This window comes from Drosophila miranda, chromosome XL, assembly GCF_003369915.1.
Source record: "Drosophila miranda strain MSH22 chromosome XL, D.miranda_PacBio2.1, whole genome shotgun sequence".
Classification (NCBI taxonomy): domain Eukaryota; kingdom Metazoa; phylum Arthropoda; class Insecta; order Diptera; family Drosophilidae; genus Drosophila; species Drosophila miranda.
In genome coordinates, this window is record NC_046673.1 from 23,247,426 (window position 1) to 23,265,932 (window position 18,507).

Here is an 18,507-nt window from a genome sequence, read left to right on the forward strand (position 1 = left end):
ACCTGTATCCTATTCTCTTAAAGCGTCATCATCATACGACGCGTAATAAATGTTGTTATTATTTTTACCCGATTCATAATCCGTTGGATCAGTCTAGTGTTCAAAAAAGCTTCGAAAGAGCTGGGAGCTGGCAATAATCAGATTCCTCTCTGACGATGACCACTCGGTCGATCAGTGATCTTGATTTCGCCAAAACAGCAGTCTCTTCCATGTGGGCAGGGCTTCCCCGGGCCCACAGACCCAGCACGTTTGTTTGATCTACAGATAACCCCGAACATGACCTCTCCGTGGAGTGGCTCTCGAAAGTGTCGCGCAAACAATCGGCTCAGTTTGAGAGCGAGTCTCGGTCAAGATGCGTGTCGATGTGCAGCTGCTGCTGATGACAACGGCAATCCTCTCCTTCCGGAGCCCGTGCCTGTGCCGGCGGGCCCAGCTGCCCAGCTCTTTGAGGCGACACATGAACCGTCTGGCCGATCCCTGTACAGATTTCTATGAGTATGCCTGCGGCAACTGGATGTGGACGCACCAGGGTCGGCCGTACCGCAGTCTCCTCGAACAGCTGGACCATGTGTACCACGGGAGGCTGGCCAAGCTGCTGGACCAGCCACCGCCCCAAGCAGCCAAGGAGCCCCGCTTTGTGCGAATGCTGCGGGACTACTACGCCGCCTGCCGGACCCCACTCGAGGCGACGCCCTCGGCGGAGTTTCTGCTGAAGCTTTGCAGGATGGCCGAGGTGGATGGCAACGAGCTGGCCGTCGCCCTGACGGCTCTATTCCAGACCGACGTCCTTCTAGAGATAACCGACAGCAATCTGGCCGCCGTTTGGGCGCAGCTTATATTACGGCCCTCGGCGGAGGGCGACCGAAACGCGAGCTTGCACCAGCCCTTGAGCCGGGAGCAGTTCGACCAGCTCTGGCGCAGGCTTCCCGCCCCCGAGGAGACCCCAGATGAGGTGTGGCCAAAGGTGAAGGAACTGGAGGAGGCGATCACCGCCAAGGTCGAAAAAGACGCTCTGGGTTGGCTACCGGATACGACGACCGACAATGCGGGTATGCTGTTTCCGGTTCCGGCATACTGGATGCTGCCGTGGCCCACCTTCGAGACGGGCCTGTCCTACGTTACACATCTGTCGCAATACCTGGCCAGCCAGCCCCCTCGCTTCCTCCTTCACTACCTGCTGCTTCGTTCGCTGCACCGTGATGGCGAGCGGGCGCCTTGGAGCTTCACCCGCCTGGAGTGCGCTGCCCAGGGCCGCCTGTTCATCACCCACGCCGCCGTCTGGCTGGTGGAGCAGCACCACCCCCGCCTGCAGGCCAATGGCACGCTGCAGGGCCTGTTCGGAGAGCTGAAGCAGCGATTTGGCCTGAAGCTGAAGGCCAATCGCAACAAGTTCTCGGCGGCCACACAGCGCTTCTTGCTCGAGAAGCTGGAGAGGATGAGCCTGCGGCTGAGTATCCTTCCAAGCGCGGAGGCCGTGGAGTCTGTGGAGGAGCGCGTGGAGCAGCACTACAAGCAGCTCCGGATCAACGCCACCGACTACTTTGGCAACCTGCTGGCCGTGATGGAGCACTCCCGGGGGCAGGAGGAGAATCCAGCGACCAAGTACGACCTGCACCCGGTCGAAGTGCACGGCTACGGGAGCTATGCCTCGCCCTTTTTTATGCCCATGGGAAATGCGCTGCTCGTGCCGCTCTCATTGCTGGAGGCGCCGCTCTACCGGCCTGAGCAGCGCCAGGTACTCACCTACAGCTCCCTGGGCTTCATCCTGGGGCACGAGCTCTCCCACGGCTTTGCGCCCGTCGATGTACACTTCGATGCCTTCGGTCAGCCCAACAGGTCCAAAAGCTTATCAATGCTCACGAGTCGGCGGTTCTTGTCCCAGGTATTGTGCCTGCATCGACGTCACGGCATGTACATCGCCGACGAGAAGTTCGCCGATCTGAATGGCCTCGAGCTGGCCTACGGTGCCTACTTCGAGGCGGGGGGCGGGCCTGGCCGGTGCACTCAAGCCCAGAAGCAGCTCTTCTTCTTCAACTTTGCCCAGTTCTTCTGCTCGGACGACAGGAACCTGGAGGACAGCGAGGAGCACGGCAGCGACAGGCAGCGCGTCAACGACGCCATGGCCAGCTTTGATCCCTTCCGTCAGGCCTATGGCTGTAAGTCGGTGCGGCGTGGTTCAAGGACGCGCTGCCAGTTGTATTAACCCCGATTCGGTGCAAGTTCAAGGCCAAGTAGCTTGGGGATTCCCAGCCTATTGCTAGCACTACTGATAGTGAAAATATACCTTTTAGTATGCCCTTTCAGTTCCTAGATCCGCCCATTAGACACGGTTCTGGAGTATGGGATGGGAGTAACTGGGGGTAGAACTGGAATAAAACCGAAAGCAATAGAGGTTGTGTGACATTTAAATCGTTTATTCGTTCAATATTGGATGCACCATCAAAATAAATATACAAATTATGCATGTACCCGTGTGTATGTACAAAAAAGAGTCCGAGAACTGTACGAGTAATCAGATGAAATGAAACCCGAGCGCAGCTGCTGTCACAAAGTATATATATAGTATGTACATATACAGAATATATAGTATGTATGTAGTATAAGTAGTTAACACATTCCATTCAGACAGACAATTTTTAGTTATGGTTACACGAGAACTCGTAGTGTTTGTTTATGCTTCTGTGTCTGCTTTTAGTTTTGGTTTTAGTTTTAGTTTTAATTTAGTTGGTTTGCTTTGCTGCTGGCTTAATCATCTAGTTTTCAACATACACCTAAAAACTTTTAAGCCGGAAACTGCAATTGTAATCGTAATTGTAATTGTAATTGTAATTGTAAAATACTTGTACACATATCAACATTGAATCGTTATGGTTTATTCTGGTTTCCTAAGCCTAGCAAAAAAAACTTAGATCCTACTGCAATATATACGAGTAGACCAACTGGAAATTCGTTATGACTGATGGGGCTCTGCTCTGCTCTGCTCCGCGTGCTCTGTGCTCTTTGTTCTGTTCTGCTCTGTGTTTTGTTGTGTAGTGTTATGTTCTGGGTTTCATTCAAATCGGTAAACTCTGGGGCTCAAAGGTTTACGGATTTAAACGAGTGCCATTTGTGTCCATGTCCTTACGATTAGCCTTCTCACCTAAGGATGATCCGAAATTACAAAAATACTTCACAAATGTCGCACAAAAAGTTGCGCCAAAAATAAAGGGTTCACTTCGCTTAAGCCTCGTTTCAATATTCAGTAGACACTTAAATTAGATTTTATTTGTTAATGATTATTTGATTTTCCTCAGTTTTCTGATAGTTCTGGGGTTCTCTGTGGGTTTCCTGTAGATAATTCTGAACGTAGCCTAATTATTTGATCTTAAGTTTATTGTAATCATTAAGTTACGCCTGCTCTGGGCTATCTCAGCTATCACCTCTCAAGTCCCTTCCATCTACCACCTCCCATCTCCCATCACCCGTACCGTATGGGTAGTCCCCTGCTTCTCTTCCTCCTTAAACCTAGACACTGGGTTGGTTAACGCTAACGCGTGTACAGAACGATATATTGACTTAACCTGAACATCAATGCAGAGTACGAGTATGAGACATCAACATTAAGATCAACATTAACATCAACACACAAAAAACACACACAGATCTGAAGTCGAGAGACTCTATTGGGGCTCTATTTGGGGGAACTGCAACTGGAGTTATAACATCGACTATTCGCCTATTCGACTATTCGATTATTTTTATATGCATTGTATATTTATTTGGGTATTCGGGTAATTGGGTCTTGGTGTGAATCGGCAAATCTGAAGATTCACAAAATGTTGCTTTCTTTCGATTAGCCTTTGAGATTTTTGAGTGTTCGGTGTCGTCGGGCTCGTCTCCCAGACTATTGGATGGGAAACTACATATGTATGTGTAATACGTTCTCTTCGTGAAGCGGAGGCCTTTGGATGCGATGGCCATCTGTTTAGACATTGCGCTCCTCGGTTATGATGTCCATTGTGCTCACTCGTCGCTGCTGGTAGTGCTGGAGCAGATGTTGGTGCTGCGGCGTCCCGCCCGCGCCACAGTGCCCACTGTGGCGGTCTGTGGCATGGCCGGCGGTGCGGACGGCGGTGGTGCGATGCTGATCGCTGCTGCCACGCCGCGGCACCAACATCACCAATTACTATAGGACCGTCTCGTTGGTATTGGTGCAGGTGCGGGGTCCATTGACGATCGAGTACTTGGAGGAGCTGTCCTTCTTGGCGATGATGCGGCCGAGGAATATCTCCTTGAAGGTCTCGCGGAACTGGCGCGACATGCCGCAGTAGATGCCAAAGTTGATCGGGTAGCTCACCACCAGGAAGAAGTTGGTCAGCATGATGAAGATGTTGGCGATGCCGTAGTCGAGGAACTCGATGATCAGCGAGCTCACGATGTGCATGGCCGTGACCACGGCAATGGGTATCTCGGCGATGAGGAACACGGTCACCACCACGATCAGCATCAGCGTGGTGCAGTTGGACTCGCGCAGCTTCTTGCACTCCTTCTTGCGGTTCTCGCGGAACAGCAGCTTCCGCCTCTCCTGGGCCTGCCGCATCGCCGCGAACAGCAGGATGTTGAGCGTCACCAGGATGATGCACGGCAGCAGGTGCACGAACAGCACCCGGAACAGGTAGTAGCTCGTGTAGTACAGGTCCATGCCGATGTACTCGTGCACCCACATCGACGTCTCCAGGTGACACACCTCCGTCTCGTTTCCGTTCCACTCGATCTGAAGGGGCAGGAAGGTGCGGTCAAAGAATCGTGGCAGCTGGTGCAGGAACGCCAGCAGTGCGATGTACACCGTGCAGCGCTTCACCCGCGGCATAGTGCACCAGGTGCGGGCCATGGGGGCGTGGCACACGTAGATATATCTGCGAGAGAGAGAGAGAGAGACATAGAAAGGGGCAGGTGTCAGAGAAGTCTTTGGTCGTAGGCATTTTATTGTACTGTGCAGTCGGGTGTGTGTCTGTCCATTAATATTTCATTTTGAAAAACGTTTCCATAGAGTCTGTTTTTCTGCGAAATTGTTTTCATTTATTCAACAGTGCAGTGTTGGCTTCCATCTCTTTGAGCAGGCACTTCATCAAACATTTCAAAGCACTTTGCGGGGTGACCAACCATGTTTAAGCCGCCATCAGACTCTATGATGGATTCTCTTGAGTTTTTAATGGCGAATCATTGGAAAACCCATTAAAAACCCAACACAAATCAGAGACCAAGCGTCGAGTGCTCCACTGGATATCTGCGAAATGGAATTGCTGCAAAAGCGGAAAATATACGAGCATCAAACGCCATTCATTGGACTTAATCTGGCAGGCCCTAACTGTCGCTCTTGTTTAAAGATACAATACAATCCGAGCCTCCAATCGGGCTCCATCTTTTGGCCATATTGCGACATTAAGGCCTGACAACGGGCACGAGCCTGTGCGTCTGAGCGCATTTTCCTAATGTAATTTTATAGCCGGGGCAACGTCAACCGAGGATAAACCAATTTCCCAGGTGCGAATTTACGATCGCAATGTGGTGACAACGAATTAGCCAAATTCTCGACAGCCTTTAGACGGGAGCGGGCAGGGTGGAGGAGGAGGAGGAGGAGGAGGAGAGCCATTTGCGATTGGGGAAAGAAGCAATCAAAGGCAATCTGAAAAGCTAATCAAGTTGGTGCCCTATAATTTCATAATTTGAGTAATTTGTCAAGGGCCCCCATCACCATCGCCCTCGCCATCACCATCACCGTCTCCATCCCAATCGCTTCGCATCGCTCAGTGTCAATTTCGCAGCCATCTCCGGCAGAGCCTGAAGTCGTTCCCTGTGGGAGATTCGGCGAAAAGTTTCTCGGCGACTTTTATGCCGTTTTATAGTTGGCCAGAACAGAGCCCTCTAGGCCAGAATACTTAGCCCCACGTCTTCCACCCAACCACAGAGTCTCAGAGAAGCGAACGAACTTTGATGCTCAGAGATGGGGGCAGAGGGGGCAGAAGGAGGATGCTCAAGGTCCTCGGCTTTGGCCTAATTTATGCGCATAATTATGGCCACGCCCATTGCGCCGGCACTTGAAAATGTTTTTCAATCAATCTTTCATTGAACCTTTGTCAAGCGGGGATTTCATTAAAGTTGAAAGCAATGGCAATGGCAACGGCAACGGCAACGGCAACGGCAACGGCAATGGAAATCCGAACAAAAGACGCAGGACGAAACGATTGCCAGGCGTTTAGCCCTAAATGGAATTGATATTAATAAATGAATAACATTGAGCTGGCCTATGTTATTCTTTCTGCCCCGCTTTCTTGTTGTTGCTCTTAACAATTTAGTTAATTTGGCCAAAAAGGCTGCCCCAACCAAGCCGAGCCGAGCCGAAGCAATCCCTTCTCTCAACCCTTACACCTCCCATTAACGAGACAATAAATCAATCAAGGCGAACATCTTTCTAGACAGTCAATGTCCGGTATCCGGCATCCGGAGTCCAGGATCCGCTATCCGGGATCCCCGGGTTGGACAAGATATGCTAAGTGGAGGAATTTCCGTTGAAGCCTCAATGGGCCTTCGAGAGCGATTAAATGAGATGTGAAATCAAGTTGGAATTCCGATTGGAAAGTGGCTTAAGGAAACAAGAAGGTGCATTTGGGAAAACTATCTGTGGAAAAGGTATAATGACTTCTCCCTTGAGGGTTGGATCCCCCCTCATCAGACAGCAGATTCAATAAAATCCACTAGAAATGTTGATTGATTTATCCCGTTAGGCTTATCAAACGCATTCCAGCCTTCTCGTGTATCATAACTAAAATTGTATATGCTTGAACCCTTGAATGGGTTCAATCGATGGGAAGGAGAAGGACCTTCCCCAATGCACAGTTGCTTCAATGGATTTTCCAGCACCACCACTCAAAAAGTATGCCAATGCTGAGAGTTTATGTACAACAAACAAAAAACAAAAACAAAATAAATGGAAGGGAAGGGAAAAAATTTGTGTATAATAAAAATGTGTGCAATATGAAATTTTTATGGAGAGCGTCACTCACTCACTCAGTCAGTTCATTCGAGGCACTTGAAAGCATTATCCAACCGGGTACCCGGTACTCGGTACCCACCACACACTCACCCACACTCACCCACACTCGCACCCATCGCCTCTCCCATTGTCCTACTATACCCACGACAAAGGCCATAAAAACACTTGAAATACAATAAGTTGACAACAACAAAAACAGTAATAACAATAAATGTTGAATGTTTTCATCGCGATATTTGTCCTCCGGCAATTTTCAACGCATTTTAGAGAGCGTCCTGGCGAGAGACGATGCTGTACCCCCCCCAACCACACCCATGGCTGTACCTCCCGTACCGCTTTGACATCTACTCGTATATTATTTAGCTATTTGGCGACCCATAGTTCCCTCTTCACTGGCGACCACTTGAAAGCGGCCCAAAGTCGCATAATGGCGCAAATATTTATGACTATTCTCATAGAATTTTTTCAGCGCTCCACTCCACAATGTTGGCCTGCCGTTGGCAAATTTATTTGCAAGGCTCTAAAATTTATGATCCTACACATGAGTTAATAGAACAATGCGTTGGCCGACTTTCCTGTGTGTCACAGTTTCGCCCTCTTGCCATACCCTTCCTTAAAGCATCTGACGCGAGCTAGAGGATTAATTCCCCATATAGTAAGCCAATTTCTCATAACATCTTTCATTAAAAAGTGGGATATCTTAAAACTTTGACAGCGCTTTTTTGGCGCAGACAGCTCATAAGTTATATTTTCTGCGATCTTATCGCTATGTTTTACAGCTATTGAAGCGTGGGAGACCTTGCAGTGTGCTTAGAGGATTATCCACATCGAAATTTGAGTACTAAATCAGACAGCTTCCAAATGAACGATCTGTTGTTCGTCTTCACCTTAAATTAATGTGCATTTTATGCAAAATGTGTATTCAAAGGGTATTCGAAGCTTCGGTTCTCGAATGTAAGTTGGATTTTTTTCCTTCTTTTATTGGTGTGGGAGACGGGCTCTTGAAAGGAATATTTTATACTTTTACACACACACACACACTCGCGGGGACAAAAGGGGGACGGGTCCTGGAGATGACTTGAAATTTATGTTGCCTATTTGAAATTAGTTTATTGTTTCCCCTTTACTGTTTTTTTTCTGCACTGTCCCACTGTTGAATGGGATCTCTTTTTCGGTGGCTATATTGTTTTGTTCCATAAAATATTTAGAGGCTCTTGTGCGACGGTCGTCTGTTTGTGCATTAGTTGGCTTATTTATGGCCCCATGGGTCAGCCTGAGTAGCGGGCCAATTTGATTTTAAAGACCCTTTCAATATGGTATACGGCAGCCCCACCCTCCTTCTGTGTGTGCGCCCCCAAATGACAGTTGGTTTCGGAGGCAGCGGGAACAGGGAATTTCCCATCAATCGATTGATTGTCTGTTCTCCGAGCTGTCTGGGATGTCTGTGTGATGTCTTGGCTGTCAGCTGCCGGCTCAATGTATAACTCGCATTACTCATACGCAGCGTTGCCCTGTGGAAGCATCAGCCTGCGACATAAGGAGCGGGAGCAGGACCAGGCCAAGGTGAAGCCATTTGTTTGTTTGCCTGCTCTCCCGCGCACACACTTTCACTCGGCATAATTTGTATGCCCAAGGCGACGAGGCATTGACATTTTATTTTTACGCAGAATGCGACGACGACGACGACACAAAAACTGATTTATTGCCACCATTGACAAGTCAACGAGTCAGTCAGTCAGTCAGTCAGGAAGGCAGTCAGTGAGTCAGTTAGTCAGTTCAGTCAGTGTGTAGTCTCAGTAGGCATTTATTCAGTTACAGCTTAACCATGTCCATGGTCCGGTAGAGGTGTGGGCGTGTGGCTTCACTTTTATTAGCCTAATTGCATATTTACCTTTGCACGGCCAGGGCCAGGGTTAGCCACACGGAGATGGTGTGGCACATGGCTGGCATAATCTGTAAGCACACATAAAGAACAAAAACCGAGTCGTTAGTCAATGGTGAAAGCTCCATGGATCAGATCAATATACAATATAATATATGGCTATGCATTAAGGGGGGTATGTGTTAATATTTAGGATTTAGTTGGAGCAGTAATTTTATTAGCATACTTTTGGGAGCATACAGCACTTAAGATACGAGATACGAAGATACTTTTCCAGAGAGACAGAAAGCCCACTCTTCCATCAACATGTCAGTGCTTTTTGAACACAGATGCATATTTATAACAGGATGAACAAGAAAAGTGGGGGAGGTTGTACTGAAGTAGATGCCTCAAAGAATTTCCTCATAAATCATGGGATATATCCTTTAAAGATATTATCAGTTCAGGTTCCAAATATGATCATTTTCATGGCATACTTTCAGGAGCGGAATCGAAGAAAAATTGCATAAGAGGTGGGGCTTGTATCTCACTCTCTGCTCCTCACAGATCGCTTGGCAGAGGAATATAAAATGGGTTTCCTATTAAATGATAACTTGTAAGTACATAATGAAACAGATTTACGAGCATGCACAAGGAATGTATGTATGTTCACATAGGACCCGGAAAGGGTGGCATCAGGATTGCCCTTGGGCACACAAAAACAGCAGGAGCGATTGCCTTGACCGCGAAATTTCCCTGGCCAGAGGAGCTCTCGTCTCGACTGTGGCCAAAGACCGTTCTCTGCACAAGCAGATACTTCCAGTTGCCAGGAGAGCATATCTGCGTGTGGCATTTGGTTGCATTAGCCGGCACCTGGCATCCCTGCCCCACCATGAGATGGCCATTTCGGCAGCCACGGCCTCCACTTGGACAGGTGTCTGCTCCATTTATGGACCATAATGAGTGAGGCTCTGCGGCAGACAGGTGCTCAGTCAGGTGTTTTGCCACATTCCATTTGCCTCAACCGCATTCAGTGCTGCCGCTCTGCCTCTCTGCCACTGAGTGTGTGTCTGTGTGTGTGTTTGACATTGAGCTTAGCCATATAATGCACAATCTGTGGCCTAATCCGGTTTATGTGTCTGACTGTACTGCAATTACACGGACACAGACACAGATACAGACACGGACACGGACAGATAAACTCCGGACTGCGGTCCTCTCTTTCTGTATGTGTGTGTGTGCGTTGTACGAGTATTTTACAATGAAATGGTTTAGCCCCATCCGCCGTCCTGCCTCGTTACATTAACATGGCCATTATGCGCGCCACTCAAAGGGAGACGAGCAAAAGAGAGACAGAGAGAGCCAGAGAGGGACAGAGAGGGAAAGATGTAGAAAGAGAGATAGCTGGAGCATATAAATTCCCGAAGAAACGAAATGAAATCTTCAACTCTCAGCCTGCAATGGCCGCCTGGCGGTTATTACCGAACGAGGAGTGGAGCTTCGTTGGATGTGAGTTGAATTTTATGGCAGTCATACGCAGAGATAGTCCTAGTCGCAATGCCAAACGACTTTGTTCTACCCGTTTACGCTCCCCCCCCCCCACCCATCTCATCCCCAACAATCGTATGAGCGACCAGGCCACCCCAACCACCATCATCCACCCATTCAGCCATCCATCTAGAGCATTCTGGAGCATGGCAGGGGCTCAGCATGGAATTTAGCTGCTACAAATCCCCTGAGAGTCCACCAACAGCACGTAGCAACTACAGCAACAACAACAGACCGGTACAGTGGTTCGCAATGATCCACAAAATGTTGCAAGCAATTGCAGACTATTTCCAGATAAAGGCATATCAGAAACGGAGCTGCTATTCCATTCTATTCTGAATCTGCTCAAAAACACAACTATTTTCTTACCATTTTCCTGGCTGTATTGACCCACTGTGCCGCAGAGTGCGATCAAGGGTACGCGGCTTAGGGTGTGGTGGGAGGGGTTTAGGGGTAAGGGCGAAAGTAAGGGCATTTTATCAGCTTGACACTACTCCATTGAAGTGAGTAAACAGTTTTGCTTTTCTCCTACCCCGCCTCGGCCCATCAGCTGCCCCAACCCCCCCTTTGCCAACCCTCGGCACCCCCCTCAGCGAGTGCCATAAATTGAAAATGTTGATTAATCAAGGAAAACGTGCAAGGGGCAGAAGTCTGCATGGTAATGGTGGAAAAAAGCTCACGAATGAATAAGTGTTGTGAATGGCTGAATGAATGAGCCAGCGGGATGGTGGTGGAAGGGGCTAGATGGACTGTTCGGATAAGGGGGCAGCAGGTGGCAAATGGCAAGTGGCACTAGCAACGTTTTTCATTCTTTCATTATGCTGACAGAAATGACACAAGCACACAGAAGGGAGAGAGCTGCGAGAGTAACGTAGCATCAAATGTGATAACGATAGCGATAACGATAACGGGAACAGAATGGGGGCTGGGAGTGGGTGAAAGTGAAACAGCAGAACTACAAAGCACAAAACATCGCCTCATACATCAGCCAGAGACAAAGGACCAGGAGGGAGACCGAGACCAAGGTGTAGCGAGATGGAGACACAAAAAGCTTCAGCGAAGCATTTTATTTAGGTCAATGAGCGTCGCCTCCAAGCCAGGGGAACATTGGAATGAAGTGTGCTGCAGAGTGTAGTGGAGTGGAGTGGATCGGAGAGAGTGTGAGTAGAGCAGAGCAGAGCAGAGCAGAGTAGAGTGGTGTGGAGTGGTGAGAAGTGGCATGGAGTGGGATGAAACGTGGCCAGAAGCCAAAACAAACAGTTTCCGCTCATTCCACTGTGGCCAGCCTTGGCAATTAGTTTCTGGCAAACAAAAAGAAGGAGATGCTGCCCAAGCAACAGACAGAGACCAAGATAGGTAGAGAGAGAGAGAAGGATAGCTACATTGTTTACTCACCTCGTTGAAAATGCTGTAGGCCAGACACATGGAGACCGGATGCAGAGGCTTATAATGATTGCCAAAAGTGTACATATACCAGAGTCCCGGTGCCGGGAATATAACCGTCAGCATATCGCATATAGCCATGCCTAAACAGGGCGAGAAATAAAGTTCAAACCGGAATTAGAAATTATGGTAATGGCTATGCAAATCATTTCAGATTGTCGGCGATTGGTCATTACAGCATCGTTGATGTTTATGTTGATTTTTTGATTTTGATGTTGATGTTGATTTTGTCTGTGCAAATGCCGGTCGCATCTGCAGTCCGACATTCGGGACCCCTAATCGATTCGCTGGCCATGATAGGTCAATCAATTATTTATTATGCACTGCACCTCCCAGCCTATGATTTTGTGTGCTATTTGAATACCCGTTTCTGAGCGGTCAATCGAGTTATCTGGTTGCAAATAATTATTTTTCATTTGGAAATTACAACTTTAAAGCCGATTTGCGTTGATTATTTGACTGGGTAGAATGGTTTTCCAATTAAATACTTATAAATAATCCAATAAGATAATTCATTGAACTTTCAGGTACGTTCCTTCCATTCAGAGTAGACCCAATCTATCCACAGAACTGCCCCGGTCTTAATATCCATTGGATCTATCGGCAGCCATGGCTGTTCTGCCTGTACTGGCAGTTCTGCTGCTGTAGCCCTAGCCAGGATGCTGGCCCAGTGACATTTGAACCGGAGTATTTAACTGACTTCACACCGATGACCTGACCTTTGTGCACTGACTGGACTGACGGGACGGGGCGGGACGGACAGACTACCAGACGGACGAACTGTGTCGTGTTTTGTGTGTCAGTGTCTGTGCTCATTTGTGTTTCCATTTTGGTTACAGCCAGAAGCAGCCAGGCCAGTGATTTACTCTTTAAAAGGATGTTCCCCAGCGAATAAAAGTGGACGTTTATTGTGGATTGGCCACTGGTCACTATAGCATACATTAGCTCTCATAGCTTTTATGGAGGAAGCCCATTAAACTGGATCGAATTGCGAGTATACCATACCATATCCCTACCTATATATAGTAGGGATATTCTAGGGTGTCCAAGGCTTCGAGGCTACAGCTCCTTAGTGCTGGAACGCGCAGAGTTCATTTCATGTTCGGACTGCTGTCATTTGACGTCGAACCCGAACGAACCCCAAGCGAATGCGATTAGCCTTGGCCTGCTCCTGACACGAGTCCGGAACGAGTAGGAGGAGCAGGGGAAGCTGGTGTTGGTGTCACTTAAACGTGCCTAACTCATTGCCGGTGCACGAATAATTTAAAATGTAAACTCCTGACAGCCCTGACACTCTGCAGGCTCAAATCGGATCGAATGTTTCGATGGGATTTACTCTCGAGTACTCGTGTAAGCCACTTACAGTCACTCATTCGCAGGCCTCCTTCCAGGCTTCCCGCCTCCCGCCTTCGAGTAGCGCCGCCCCAGTAGCGACTTTTCATAAATCAGTGGCAAATACCACACACAGAGAGCACCACCCAAACCAGACAGCCAGCCAGCCAGCAGCCATTAGCATTACACACGCTATTAGAATATCTCAGCATTACGCGATGTGGGTCGGGAGTGGGACTGGTACTGGGACTGGGAATGGGAGTGGGAATGGGACTGTGTCGAATGGGGGCTTGGGGAACCGATGGCGAGGCACGCACACTGCCAGCTATTTTGAAATCTTACAAAACTTCTGCCTGATTTAACATTGTGGCACATTAAGCGACAAAAGGGGGCGGCGACGTGCCGGGACTCTGTGGGCATGAAATGACATGGAATAAAAATAAATAATAATCATAAAAGTGAAAGCGAAACAAACGGAAGGGGAAGGGGAAGGAGGAGCACCAAGACAATGGTAAGGGAACGAGTGCCAAGGCAGAGGCCAAGGCCCCCACCACATCTCACCGAAGTGGCCTTGAAGGGAGCCCAAGCCCAAGTTTCATTGCTGGTTGCAGGTGCAGAGTGCATGTAGAACGATTGAACTTCGATTGCAATGCGAAGAGGATAGGGAATTGTACTACATCTTATGCCCTCCGGGATCCCCTACTTACCCATGAGCACAAAGTTTGTCGGCGTGGCCATGCTCTTCTTGCTGAGGACAAGGACGATCAGGGTGTTCGATATGATGGTGATTATCAGCAGGAAGGGCATGCAGTAGCCGTATAGGGGCAGGGCGTAGTCCAGGGGCGAGTCGCAGGTGAGGTTCCAGTAGCTCACGTTGGCGTCCATCTGCCGGCACTGCCCGTCCTCGCCCATCTGCTGCTGGTAGGAGGCGTAGTCCAGGCTGTCGTTCATGCTGCTCATCCCGTAGTCGAGCAGTCCGAACTGCGTCTCGTTGGGAGCGAGGCGTTGTCCGATTCCGGGAAGCGGCATGGCCTGATGCATGGAGCCGTGATTCGTGGCTGGGGGCAGGGTCGCCACTGAGGGCGGCATGGTGTGGGCGATACGTGCCCCGCCGGTGGCGGCTGCCGCCGCATTGGCACTCCACTGATAGAGCACGTCCGTTGCGGATATATCGTACGAATAGGCAGAGTTATTGTCCATGCTGGACCCCAGCATGGCCGCAGCGGCGGCGGCGACGGTTTTCGTGACTGCCGTTGACATTTCCTGCAATTCAATTAGCACCCCTTGATCGCCGCCCATGCCCACTCGGACATGACTCTGATGGAGAGACGATGGAGCCGGGGCTGGAGGAGGGCTATGTTATTGGCTCTTCCTGGACTTGTCCTGCCCCCCACTCGGCCGGAGTTGGGCTCCACTCCCGATTCGTTGTGCTTGCCTGAAAGAGAAATACATTTTTTAGTTTTGCACACAAATAAAAGTTCATCGGGAAAGTTTCGCCTTGGGGGATGGACTGTATTACGGACAAGTATTCCCATTGACCTGCTTGCCCCGCGTCGGGTGGGGGTGGGGCGGCCAACTTGCTTAATGGTCAAACTTTGGCATTATAAAAATATGCCCAAAATCGTTTCCACTTGGCAAACGAGGAGCCATAGAGTACGACAAGCCGAAAATAGAGAGCCAGTCCAGCTGCAATTTGTTTCATCGATTTCGATTTCGATTTGCTAAAAGGTTCGGAACAGTCCAACTAAGTAATTTATTGCAATGCAATCAAAGTCAGGTCTGGGCTTAACAACAAAACAATTTGAATCGTTTATGTGATTTTGATTATTCCGATAGCTGTTCCGCTTCGATTGCTTCTTTTTTGTCTGCATTAAAGTGCAGTGGACATCCCTTCAACATAATCTATCCTAGAATTGTCACTTCAATCGAACACAGAACACAGACAAGCGAGCCATAACATTCAGTGATAAAAGCGTCCAAACTCAAACCAAATATTACCACACGGATCTGATGACTTACTTGAATTCATCTTTCCAGCTCCCAGCTAAGTCTTCGTCCATTAACCAAACCATAAGTCGAAAATGAGGAATATTTCTAATGCATATATATAATCGTTGATAAAGTTAATACATTTTTAAACATTTGTCACTTAAACCGCATGCAAACGGGGACTTCTTTGCCTGTGTGCTGCTCTGGATGTTGGGTTCCCACCATCAAAGTCGCAATACCTCCTGCATACTCCTACAAATGAGTATGCAAATTGGCCCAGAGATTCCCCTAATCATCATCAAATATTAGTTCAGATATTAGTCTCTAAATAATTGGCTAATTTGCGTTGCGTTTGCAGCATTCGAATCAACTATGCTCGTTATGTTATCATTATGATTGTGTTATTTTAGTAACCGATTTGCCAGTTATCTGGGAGCCATAATCCGATGCGCAAAGAGACCGCAACTTTGGCCGTAAACATTGTGTCGGACAGGGCCCTTTCGACCATGATCTCAGAGCCAAACTAATAACAGAGCATTTCGCATGTTTATGTCATGTTTATGCTGCCTTTTTAATGGTTTTATTTTTCGCATTCGCATTCGCAGACCGACAGCTGACACAAAACCACACATACGAATAAGTATCTTGCAAGGAATCAGGCAACTTTTTAGATCTCTCTCCTCTCTCCTCTCTTTTCTATTTTCTATTTTCATTTCTTCGGGCTGGACTTTTTTTTGCTGTGCTTCTGGGTCACATTGACCCACATAGAAAAGCGAGAAAATGGGGCGCCGGGCTGGGGTTGGGGTTTGGGTCATGGTTCGTGGTCGGAAATAAAATTGAATATGGCAGAGACCGAAAAACTCATTCATTGGCATATTTCATGGTGGCAGCATGTTCGACATGCCTAATGCGATTAAAGTTTGGGCCTCGACGGAGACAAAAAAGGGACTGAAAGCCAGAGAGGAATGGTCCATTATCGAAGTATAATTGTGATTTTGAATTAAGAATCGAAACGAAAACGGAAAATGATGAACACAGCTGAACGCAGATGAACACCAGATGGAGGTGATTCCGATTCACTGAAATGTGAAATAATCGAGCAAATAAATGGAAAACTTTGCACTTTTAATAACAAATTGCCATTCCATTCATTATAGATTGTACGAGTGAGAGGAGTGATGAATAATTCGGAGATTGTCGGAAAAAGGCACTGGGAAACAATGGAATAAATTATCGAATTATCTCGATTGCCCATTAACAACGGTATTGGGGGAACGGTATAATCAAGTTATCAGTGAAATGCCACGAAGCGAATATGCAACGTGCAGTCAAGATTGCAAAGCGGACTGAAGACTGGAACGGAATGGTATGGAATCGAACACAGTAGCCTGCAACAGTGCGCCATCTATCAAATGCCGCAACACGACCACAACGGAAACATTTCAAAGCGGAAATCTTTTGGTTTTTGAATATTCTTCGGTTTGAGAGTCCGGGCCGCAATTAGCTTTGGGGGAACCTCTCTCCAGAAGGGAAATCCCAGTCAATGTCTGTCTTTTCTCTTCGTTCTTGCTTCGATATTCGGTGCAATTGGCCATTGTGTGTGCATTGGAGAGTTCTGAATATTTGATGGATTCAATGGGTGGTGCGTTGGGTACAATCTGACAGCTTTTTCCCTTAAGAGGGAAGCCATTTCTGAAATTGAATTGGGCGGTGAGCAAAACACTGAACCTTTGGCTTTGAGAAATGTCGAGAAAGAGGCTTTGGCAGCAGGAACATACAGATCTGATACGATATCCTCATTAGCCAAACAGACGACAGAACTCATTACAAGTTCCGTGGTGCACCCAATACCAAATCTGGTACACATAATCCATGGCTGCATCGCCATCTGTGAACTAATCTGCAACTTTGATTGAATGTGGCAAGTTTTAAGCAGATGCCGCATTAAAGAAATCCCAGATTGCCGCCGGATGGAGCTCGCTTAATTAAGTCTGGCATATCGATTGCCTCTTCTCGCACTAATTATGTTAGCTTTAGCTTTTTGCTCTTGACACGCTCTGATCTATTTTGTATCTGGCCAGCATTCAGCCTTCAGTCTCGTGCCTCGTGCCTCCTGGGGCCCGGGGCCTCCCATTAGCCGCCATCTTTGATCCATTACCACGTGCAGGCAAGACGATGATGGAAAACTTTAACTAGGACAAGCAGATGGGAATCTTACTTGCAAACAACTGCTCCACAGTAGCACCAGCAAAACAGCAGCCTCGGGAGACGTACAGTCTCGCACACACACGCACACGCACACACGTACTGTCTCTGTTCGGGAAAGAGGCACACGCGTGCACACTCTTGCACGCGCTCGCACTTTTGCATAGTCGAGTCATCATCATAAAGCGATTAGTGGAACTAAAACTGTCATTAAAATGCCTCGGCCTCTCTCTCTGTCTTGGCCTCACTCTCCGTCTCCTTCTCTGCTTCCGCATCAGCCTCCTCCTTCCGCCAAGTCCTTTCATCAGTGGTTCTTGATGTTGGTCCCGCCTCAAGGACATCTCTGCCCAAATGAATTTGCAATTTATGCTCGTATGGTTTCCTTTGACACCCCTTAGTACGCCGGCACCCAAAGGCCACACAATGGACAAGCCTCCCCACGAATGCCCCCCAATGGGCAGCAATGAGGCATTACCTGCCGTGATGCATACATAGATAAGTACACATGGTCAATGGCAGATATTAACGTATATTAAAGAGCAACTTCATTGTTATCTGTTGAAAATATTACTCTCATACTCAATCTCTCTTGTTATCGCGGGATGAGCGAGCGGGAGTGCGGATAAAAGGCATCTACATGGATATACTCGTAAATGATTCATGAAAATCAACCCATTTATACGAGTCTGTTATTCTCACGATTCCCAGGACAAAATTGCAAAAGTATTTTATCGATAAATTTCATCTGCACCATTTCTCGGAGCTGTCACAAAAATAATTTGCCTCGAAAACTTTCAGTACTTCTCCAGCAATCAAAAGCGAAGCTCATAAACAGGAATTGGATGTTCATTTGCTGGTGCAAAACAGTGGTCTACGCTACGGTGGTTCGCTCTTCATCAATTCTGATTTTATTTTCGCACAGCTCTCTATGGAGGGGACACGCCACGCCCGTTTTCACACGCTGACGCCCTGTTTGGAGCGCTTGTTTTCATTGCAGGCGAAGCCAACATCCATCCGGGCATTCAGGCATTCAGGAACAACAGCGAAAAAGTCGATCAAATAAAACGATGTCCTCGAGGACACGACCAGAGACGGG

General features: G+C 48.1%; 2 protein-coding genes across 2 annotated transcripts in view; one reads left to right on the forward strand and one right to left on the reverse strand.

Annotated features, from left to right (window-relative positions):
• The first annotated feature begins 352 nt into the window (after positions 1-352).
• LOC108158459 (endothelin-converting enzyme-like 1) lies at positions 353-2,203 on the forward strand. Its single transcript, XM_017290791.1, has one exon. The coding sequence runs from the start codon at positions 353-355 to the stop codon at positions 2,201-2,203; it is 1,851 nt and encodes a 616-aa protein (XP_017146280.1).
• Positions 2,204-2,943: 740 nt separating this feature from the next.
• LOC108165005 (sex peptide receptor) overlaps positions 2,944-18,507 on the reverse strand; it is a 48,094-nt gene continuing 32,530 nt past the window's right edge. Inside the window, exons 3-6 of the mRNA XM_017301040.2 lie at positions 13,925-14,652; positions 11,838-11,968; positions 8,925-8,986; positions 2,944-4,895 (exon numbers count right to left, since the gene is read on the reverse strand). Coding sequence (XP_017156529.1) covers positions 4,166-4,895; positions 8,925-8,986; positions 11,838-11,968; positions 13,925-14,516 — 1,515 coding nt within the window. The 5' untranslated portion in view covers positions 14,517-14,652 and the 3' untranslated portion in view covers positions 2,944-4,165. The remainder of the gene's footprint in view (positions 4,896-8,924; positions 8,987-11,837; positions 11,969-13,924; positions 14,653-18,507) is intronic.